The 9,330-nt window shown below is 38.4% G+C and overlaps 1 protein-coding gene and 1 long non-coding RNA gene across 2 annotated transcripts in view; both read left to right on the forward strand.

Annotated features, from left to right (window-relative positions):
- LOC119727297 (sushi, von Willebrand factor type A, EGF and pentraxin domain-containing protein 1-like) overlaps positions 1-2,013 on the forward strand; it is a 52,078-nt gene extending 50,065 nt beyond the window's left edge. Inside the window, exon 49 of the mRNA XM_038199151.1 lies at positions 269-2,013. Coding sequence (XP_038055079.1) covers positions 269-438 — 170 coding nt within the window. The 3' untranslated portion in view covers positions 439-2,013. The remainder of the gene's footprint in view (positions 1-268) is intronic.
- Positions 2,014-2,936: 923 nt separating this feature from the next.
- LOC119728385 lies at positions 2,937-8,158 on the forward strand. Its single transcript, XR_005271053.1, has 3 exons — positions 2,937-3,144; positions 4,088-4,220; positions 8,008-8,158. It is a non-coding gene; the product is annotated as an uncharacterized LOC119728385 (long non-coding RNA).
- Positions 8,159-9,330: the final 1,172 nt, after the last annotated feature.

The raw sequence follows: 9,330 nt of genomic DNA on the forward strand, positions 1-9,330 counted from the left end.
GCCTGTGGCTGCCATGCTAAATAATAATGAAATTAAATGAAAATTTAAAGATCCATTGTCAAGTGCTACCACATGACTGTAGATGAAATAATTTGATATTACTGTTCTGATGGAAGAATTAAGAATATCACTGAAGAGAAATGGTAATTTTTTAAACGAGTAATTTAAAAAAATTATGTTTCTCTGTGTCAGTATTGGATCTGTTAAGAACGTGTTTATAATAATCACCATGAACAATGCAGTTTCTTCTCTGATAATTTCTACTCAGTTCCCTGCGAGCCAGGCTGGTATAACTACCTGGAGGATTGCTACCCGTGTCCACGTGGCATGTACCAGTCACTAGAGGGCAGCACATACTGCCATGCCTGTCCACGTGGCCGCACCACCACCGGCCCCTCCGCTACTGAGGAAGGAGATTGCCAAGTCATCGTCCTGTAGTCTCTTCAAAAGTTCTAAAAATCAGCTAGCCTTCAAAACTAGTCTGAAAAATCAATATTGGGTTTTGCAATTTCTGATCTCATAAAAATATTGATGGTCTGTAAATGATTCAACAGAAACGTCTCTTATGTACTTTCCTTGTACCAATCCATTTAATTACAAACATAGAAGATGTTGGATTGTATAGGGAGGCAGTGCAAATTTAAGCAGAGTTTTGAGAACAAAATTCAAATCAAATTGCCTCCGAATTTGTTTAAATTGTTGCATATTATTGAGAAGAGAACACCCCCTGAACTTTTGGAGCTTGTGATAATATTAAATTGAGACTCTTTTCATCCAATTGTCATTATAGTGTCTTAACCACCATTTTGATGATTTTTATCTCTTTTAGTTTTTGTGTAGCTAAATGTTACAATATAATGCAAACTCCCAAATTTTACTCAGAATTTATTCAATCTTTCAAAGCCTTTACAGGTAGAGTTTTAATGTGTTAATAAGCGTTAATAAGCATGGCATGACTTTTGTTTAATAATGTTTTCAGCTAATATTTTATGCATAATCGAGATCCCGTTATTTGCTGTGCGAAAATCAGGAGTCATGTATTTAATATTCAGTACACATGTTTTTTTATGAAAAGGGTTTGGCAGTGCTGTACATGTAGCATTTGAGACTAGATTACCTGATTACGTTCCATTCATTTTTTCTGTATTTTCTTTTTTTTAGTTTTCAGTTTACCATATTATTTGTTTTTAATGCTTAATATTATGCATTGATCCTTCACATTTAAAAGCAGCTTCCTACAACAATTCTTTTTTTGGCAACGAGTCAAATTGTTTGTTCTGACCAATTTTATATTTAACCTCACAGAATTCAAGTTAAATGTGTTGAATCAAACAAAAGGACTCAAAACCTAATAATGGATCTTTCACCCCAGTATTCTTATTAAGAAGACATCACAGTGCGCTTAGAATACAGGTACTTATGCTAGCATGTATCACATAACACACAACATCGCTAGGCAACTGAATGGCACCTCATGCATAAATACAGATATAGTTTGGGGTTCTGCTTTGTAAACTTGAAAATGTATCAATCTTCTTTGTTTTGCTGCATCTGTATCCTCACCCATGTTTGCCAGATTGTTTTGATTGTTGTCTTTTTAATTAAGAAACGTTTTATTTCTATTCTTGTTAGATTGAATCACTTCATTAATTAGGTGCGCAGTATTTATCGCATGTTACTCAAAGCGTTTTTGGAAAAACCAGTGATCTCACGATCTTTCTACCGAAGTTATCAGAAGATTTAAGAGTACTGAATGGAAGAAGTCTTCATTTCTGGTTGTAAATCGGTATCATCGGCCAAATCAGTCAAGATGTTTTTATAATCGAGCGTGTAAAGCTTGCCTGCATAAATCTGTCCAATCATATGACATAAAATCAAACGTTTTTGATTGATGGAAATATGTTGTTTGTACTCGGATGTTTTAACAGTAACTTTGAAGCTTTGCCTTTATTAATGATGTGTACCACCAGTCAGTGTTTTTTTCTATTAAAATGTATTTTGCATGCACTTCTATTTGGCCGTCTGAGTTTGTTTTTGATATGGATATAATTACTTGCGATCCTTAAAGAGGGAGGGAGGGGGGGGGGACTAAAGATTTTTTTAAAGTGTAAGTGTCTAGATCGGGGGGGGGGGGGGGTTAATAGTGACACTAAATGCAATATTTAGTGGGGTGGAGTGTTGGGTGACAAAACATGAAGGTTTTGATTTGAAACAAGTTTCATATTATTATAGGGACTGGTGGTTGCCCCTAACCCGAAACTTCTGTGGGGTTAGGGACTTAAAATGTACCTGGCCACCCCACAACATCACCCCACCCTTCGGGAAAAAAAGAACGTCAGAAACTCTCAAGCAGAATCTCTTTTCGTCCACTTCAAATTATGTCCCTGTGTCCAACCACCAGCATTTCAGGTTCATTCCAAGCACATTTGAAACCAAAATTGCATTAAAATGGCTTCTCATTTCAGAGTGGAGTTCCATTGTCTCGCCTATAAGACGTGGATTTATACCGTTCCAGATTTAGTGTGTTTTAGGGGAGCAAGGGGATATGCGTGGATGCATACATCTGCCCGTTTCTGATAAAACCTAATTTCAAAAACAATATATTATTTATTCTCTCAAATTCTCTCTTAAGCAAACAACACTTTAAAATAAACCAAAGTGCTGCTTACAAAGTAATTTGAACTTAAAAGTTTTCGGTAAACAAAAAGCATTGTTATTTTCACTGGGTTCTATATTCTAAACAGTTGTCCCAGAATGAATTGAAAGGAAAACCACATGTACCATTTTCTCCTAACTTTAAAAAGACTCGTTTTTAATTAACCGATGCATATGCAAATTATTCAAATGTTTGTTTTGGCGTCCAGGCTTGGCGAAACACTGATTGGTCCACACGGAGATTTGAGCTCTGTGATTGGCTCAGCTGTGGGCGGAAAATTTTTCCCTTTGATAGGAGAGCACGTGCGGCCTCTCGTGCGCTGAACCGACGGGACGCCATTTTGAAAAACATGCATGAAAATGGCTGCCGACTGTTTGTGCTTGAAGACATTTGCAAGACTCTTTCAGCTTCTTCGAGTTTTCAAGAAGAACAATAACTGGATCAAGGCGGGAGTCCGAGAAATGACAGTTTTCACCATCATTTTCTTGGTACGTTAAAAATAAAAATAGGCGAGAAAAGTGTCATTCGTACTGGACAGTCCTACCACGGAGCTATAGCTCCATGTGGGATCATGCCACACGTAGTTTGCCCTCTTTTCCAATGCCATTTTCCATGCTGTGGTAAAAATGTACTTTAACCCCTCTGTTGGGAGACAAATTGGAAAGATTCCCATATATTGCTATCACTAATTTTTCCCTTCAGTGACCTATCAGCCGTCTGAAAGTGATAATATGTCCTAAAAAGTCAAATTTAACAGGGAAAATATCCTATTTAATACTGAGAAAACACAACTATTTTCAGACCAGTTCATACTGTTTGTGCACAGGGTGAAAAGTGTATGGGAATATGTGTATAAAGATATGGGAATCTTTCCTGAGAGATATTTATGTGGAAAAAATGTTGCAACCTGACGCCACTTTTTTTCTTCATATATCGACGCAATGAAAGTCATTCATTACAAAAAATGATGATAAGACATGAATCTGGGTCAAGGGCGGATCCAGGGGGAGCCAACGGGGGCCATATGCCCCCCCCCAAAAAAAAATTAACGAAACCATTTTTTTTAAAATGGCGTCGCAATAAAGGCAGGCACTGTGTATACCACCATCTTTCCTCCAAAAGATTTGGTTAAAGTGGTCATATCAGAAATATCCTCACATGACACCACAGAGCATCGATCTACAGTAGAATCCAAAATTTTTTTGAGGCCCTTAAGCTGGCCCCGAACCCCATGCCGGATTTTTGGGGACCCTCGTTTTTTGGGGGGAACAAAACATATTTTGGCCCTCCAAAAAGTGGGTCCCAAAAAATCCAGCTGGATTTTGGGGGACTAAAAAAACAATTGTGTTTGGATCCGCCCTTGATCTGGGACTGAGAAACATTTCAAATTTTGTTAGGAAATAGTTAAATAATTTTCTTGACTCTCCATAGACTTTGTACACAACCGTGTAACCGTGCATCAGGTTGCAGCTCAGGATGCCTGTGAGGGCCAGGGATGAGGCACCATCCTGAGGTCATAATTACATCTTTTCTGGCTTTCAGGATGACTAAAAGCTCCAAATTGGTGAGTGCCTAAGAATTTTTTGTAGTAAACTTTTATAAGACAGAAATTAGAAAACATATTTTACACATCCGAGGCTTATAGGGGCATGCCTTACATAATGCATTGGTTACCTCAGACTGTACCGCAGAGCAGCTGGAATCTAAAATTTCCTGGGGCCCTTTAGCGTGCCCAGGACCTCACACTGTAAGACATGTTGTGCTCTGCGCTCGTATTAGTCCTCAGAACAAATGCCCCAATGCATCGTTGCAAAAATTCCTTTCCCAAAATAAAATGCAAGAAAATATGAAGAAGAAAATACATGGTTTTTAACTTTAAAGTAAACAGTAAGTTAAAATGTGTGAAAAAAAAAATCGTAAAAACGTTTGCTCAAATACATTGTAATTCAGAGGGAAAGGGGCCAAATGACCAAAACAATCCCCTGTCAACAAAGTCCAGAGCCAAGAATCGGCTTCATAGGAATTCAATCATGTGAAGGCCTGGGACATTCACTATGACTAGTGCAAACAACAGCGAAGAAAATCAAACAGACTTCACGGAGCCCTTTGTAGCAACGAGGCATATAGAGCATGATAATTGAACCCTGGTCCTGTAAAATGGATACTAATCAACGTTTTGAATGTCACAATTGCATGAGCAAGGTCAAACCAAACGGGGTTAATACTTGGACAAGTGATGCAGCGTGAATTTATGTAATAGACTCATTGGTGTTTGGGGGCATGCTCATGCATATGGGCGTCGCAAGGGGGGGGGGGTGCTTGCCCATCCATCCCCCCCCCCCTGGAAAAGGAAAAAAAGGGGGGGGGGGGGAGGAAGAAAAAAGAGAAAAAAAAGAGAGAAGTTTAGAAAAGGAGGCGCGAAGTCATATTGGTGTAAATTTGATGGGTTGGGGGGGGGGCAAAATGTCACTGCCCTCCTCTAAAACTAATAAATCGAGAAAATGTTGAGAAATACAGGATTTTTTTGGGAAAAATATGTTTTGCCCCCTCTAGAAAAATATCGTGGCGACGCCCATGCTCATGCATAGATAATTTTGAGGTCCAAATGAACAGTGAGTTTGAATTGTGAAGTCAAGGTTGGATTCAGGTAAATTCAGTAGATTAAAATAGGAAAATATTAAGGTTTGGCAATTATTTTGCTCCTGTTATTGGAAAAAAACCCAGTTTTGAATGTGTGTTTTTTTTTTCAATTCTTCCGTGATACATTTGTTTTGTCTTGACAACTCTACATGCTTGTTTTAACAGTCATGATAAGGCATTAGGCATAATTGATGATAAAAATAATGTTTATACAAGAACTATATAATGTACATGTAGGCATACGCTAACCTCTATTTGACAACTGGAAGTCACTTAGAATATAAATATGATGTGAGATTTATCGATTTAAAAAATGTATTCCTTCCTTAAATCCTTCAAACGTTTTCTTCAATCCATCCTCAAGTGTCCCATGTTTGTGATGGATTTGATTCCAAGAATAGACAGTCAAACTTTGGCATCTACTGTAATTGATACGTACAAAATGTATTTCAAAGACAAGAAGTATTTTGTTATCAAAAATGTTACTTTTTTTCACTAAAAAATGTGCACTTACTCTTACATCAAATTGAAATGCAATTTGGAATATGCTGTTTTATTTACTGCTTACTGCTAATGCCAAAATCAGGAAAAAATATGACTTGGGTTTGGATTGAGATTGTATTACTTAGCAAATTTGTAATTTCCCCACACCCTAATTATGAGTGTCCTGCCCCCAAAAGAGGAAGTTTGCCCAAAAGTTGTAGTTTTCATGTAATTTGAACTTTCATTTTTGTTAGCTTAAGCCCCTGTCACACTTTTGCGTATCCCAATTCCTTATGAGGTCCTTATCAACAATTTTACGTACGATCAAAAACGTCAATTTTTTTTGGATTACTTTGACTATCTGCGCTGCAAGTACGCTATGTATATGTCCAATATAGGAGGTCTGCGTATTACCGCGTATGAATGGCTTATTCCCCATGAACACATACCGTACTCGTACCGCGCTCGACCGATGTGGGACCGATGCACTGCGTATTTATAACTTATGACCTGCGTAACAGCGTACGCAGCGTAGTTTTGTGCATGCCCAAAACTATCCAGCGTACTGGGCCGTACCATGCGTATGCCTGCGTACATAAAACTTACACAAAACGATAGAGATGCAAATGAGGTGCGTATTGTGCGTACGACTGCGTATGAAAAAAATGTCAATGCGCAACTCATAAGGAATTAGGATAGGAAGTGTGACAGGGCCCTTACTGCAAGAAGTCTCGATAAATGATTCTGCTTCTGCCATTTAATTGAATTGAAAACCGTGCCCACAAAAGGGTAGGGGAAAATGGCTATTCAATCGTGTACTCTTGATTTATACCACAAGCCAACTGGCTATGTGGTTGGCTTACAGTGACTTTTTAATAGTAACCATTTGCTTGAGTATATGGTCCTTCAATTTGCTGAGTTGCATCTCACTATGAAACGCTGGAGCTGGTCATTGCACTGCAGCCATAGTTGAGACGAGACTTTTCCCTACTCCTCCCTGGTGATTCCTGACCGGCTCATCACTGTGCATTCCTCCACCCTTCCCTCTACCCACCCTCACCCTCCGCCTCTGCCCTCCGCCTCTGCCCTCAGCCCCTACCTCTTTCTTCTTACTACCATCACTCGCACGCACCACTCGCACGCACTGTACCATGTCTATCTTTCCTTCATCCTCTTTCTTCTCCACCTCCTATCCACCTGTACTCTTTTTTTTCTGTCGCTCTCTCGCACGCACTGTTCCATTTCTGCCTACCTTCCCTGCTTCCTCTTTCTCTCCTCTTCACCCCTACTCTTTTCTTTTGTCACTTGACTGCACTGTTTCATTTCTACCTTTCCTCCTCCCTGCTTCCTCTTTTCTCCGCCCCTACCTTCCCTTTCCATCTCTAGCACGCACCATCTAATTTCTGGCCCCCCCCCCCTTCTTCCTCTCTCTACTAACATGGGATCATGACAGCTACCTTCCTGGTGGTGATCCTGTTAAGGGAAGCTTTCTTTTCCTTTAAGGGAAAATTCCCCAACTAAAGCTGTCAAATAGGGGATGTTGAATTGTGATAAACTTTTAATCTCCATTAAGTCTTTATATAGAAATTTTGATCATGATGATCATTTCATCATGTTGCGTTATGCAATTTCATATTGAGGCAAAAGAAAGTTTCCAAAATTTTCTAACTAGGAGGGTGATTAGTTAAGACTTTTTTCTCTCAAAATCAGAAACATAATTCGGTAAGAAATTCTTGTATTTTGTTGTTTACATAAATTGCAATTGCTTACCACGATTGAGGCAAAAAGTGGAATCAAAATGTTGTGCTTTTTACATTTGGAAAATTGAGAAGCTTAACCTGTAAATACATGTAAATACAATGTAAGGCTGCAATAAATTTTCATTTATGGGAGAGAGTTAAGGGTGAGATGCTGGGACTGATGCCTAAATCACATTGGGAGTTATGACAGATCAATGTTAAAGATAGCCAGCGAGTCAGGATGACATATGTACAGGCCTCCTCCGTATTTAGAGCCACACATTGATGCATGTTAAAATTCCTTTTTTTACTTGACATTTGTTGTAGGATGAGATAAATGAAGGAGGTGCATGACCCATTACCTCAAGTAAAATTCTGCAGTCATTTCTGAAAAACTCCCAGCGATAATACCATAATTAGAAGTTGAACAAATTCTGGTTGTAATGTAGATTCTTACTTGTTTTTTTTTTTAATTGTTTTTACCAACAGCTGTCTGCATTTTGCCTATACTGATAGCTCACCCAACGTTCCATGGTTTTGGACCTCCAACTACAGAAAGCAACACTGTAGCAGGTGAGTTTGTAATGCTTTGGTCAGTGTTATACCTATCCACATTCCATCAAAGCTAGACTTGGTCCCACAAATTGGCGATTGTGTAGTGTAGGGCCCTGTTCCTTATAAAGAACAAAAATCTGCTTTTAGGTTATTAAACTTACCAAACTAGTTAGTGATATTACAAACCAACAGGTATGCCCTAGATAGAGGCCAGGGTTTTTGTTTATTGAGACAAATTTTGGGTTAAAGCACTGATAGAAGATCACAGTGAACATGCCAAACTGTGTTGATTTGCACGGCACTAATACCAAACTGTTCAATATTACCCCCCAAAAAAACATGTCATGAGAACGAGGAGAAGTCTGCTTTAGTCAGACAAAAGTCATTTTGGAATAAACAAAAACACCTTTGACTTTAATCTTATCAAAACTAAAGAGGGGCCACTACACAGTTGCCAAAAAAATTGGAAACTCCTGAAGGTAAAAGTAAACAAAAAAATTTTGAGCTGATTCAATTGCATTTTGAGGAGTAAGGATTCAGTGTTTCAATGTCTCAATGGTTTTCAATGTGTACACCACTGAAATTTCTCAGTTATTCCAACAATGATGAGCAGTGTATCCTTGACTTGAAGGCATATACATGTAAGATCACTTGCTCTTTATTCCTTTCGTTCGTTTCCAATGTTAGCACGACTTAAAATCAAAAGAAGCCTGTTGAGGTTTCAGCTCAGTGGAAAATTATGAGAAACCGATATTTTGGAAAATTCTGAATGGGACTTTACTTATTTTCTGGAGAGCTCCCATTTTTCGTTTACAGCAAATGCTTACTTTTCTAAATAGCTAAAGTTCTTGGTAATCTTTCATGCATGGTCTAGTGGTTTGATGGAGTGTGGATTACATAATTCTATCCTTAACAGTTCTGAAACTGTCACTTGTAATATTTGTCATATCCTAGGGTTTAGGGTTACAGGGACATTTACGGCCTGAAATCCCCAAACATGACATTTTGTTATTGTTTACTCATCCTATTTCAAAGGTCTTGTTGAAAGGAAAACAACCTATTATCTTATCGTTCCTGAGAAAAGGAAAAAAACCTTGTTTACATCAAATGTGGGGAACATTTTGTGGCATAAGCATATGTATTTCAAGCCATGTCTTTTCAATATAGGCCTATCGTACATGTTGTGTGTGTGTGTGTGTCACACAATACACACAGCACCAATACACACAAATGTTGTTTCTTGCACGTCCGCAGAAT

The sequence above is a fragment of the Patiria miniata genome, unplaced genomic scaffold, assembly GCF_015706575.1.
Source record: "Patiria miniata isolate m_02_andy unplaced genomic scaffold, ASM1570657v1 HiC_scaffold_20, whole genome shotgun sequence".
NCBI lineage: Eukaryota > Metazoa > Echinodermata > Asteroidea > Valvatida > Asterinidae > Patiria > Patiria miniata.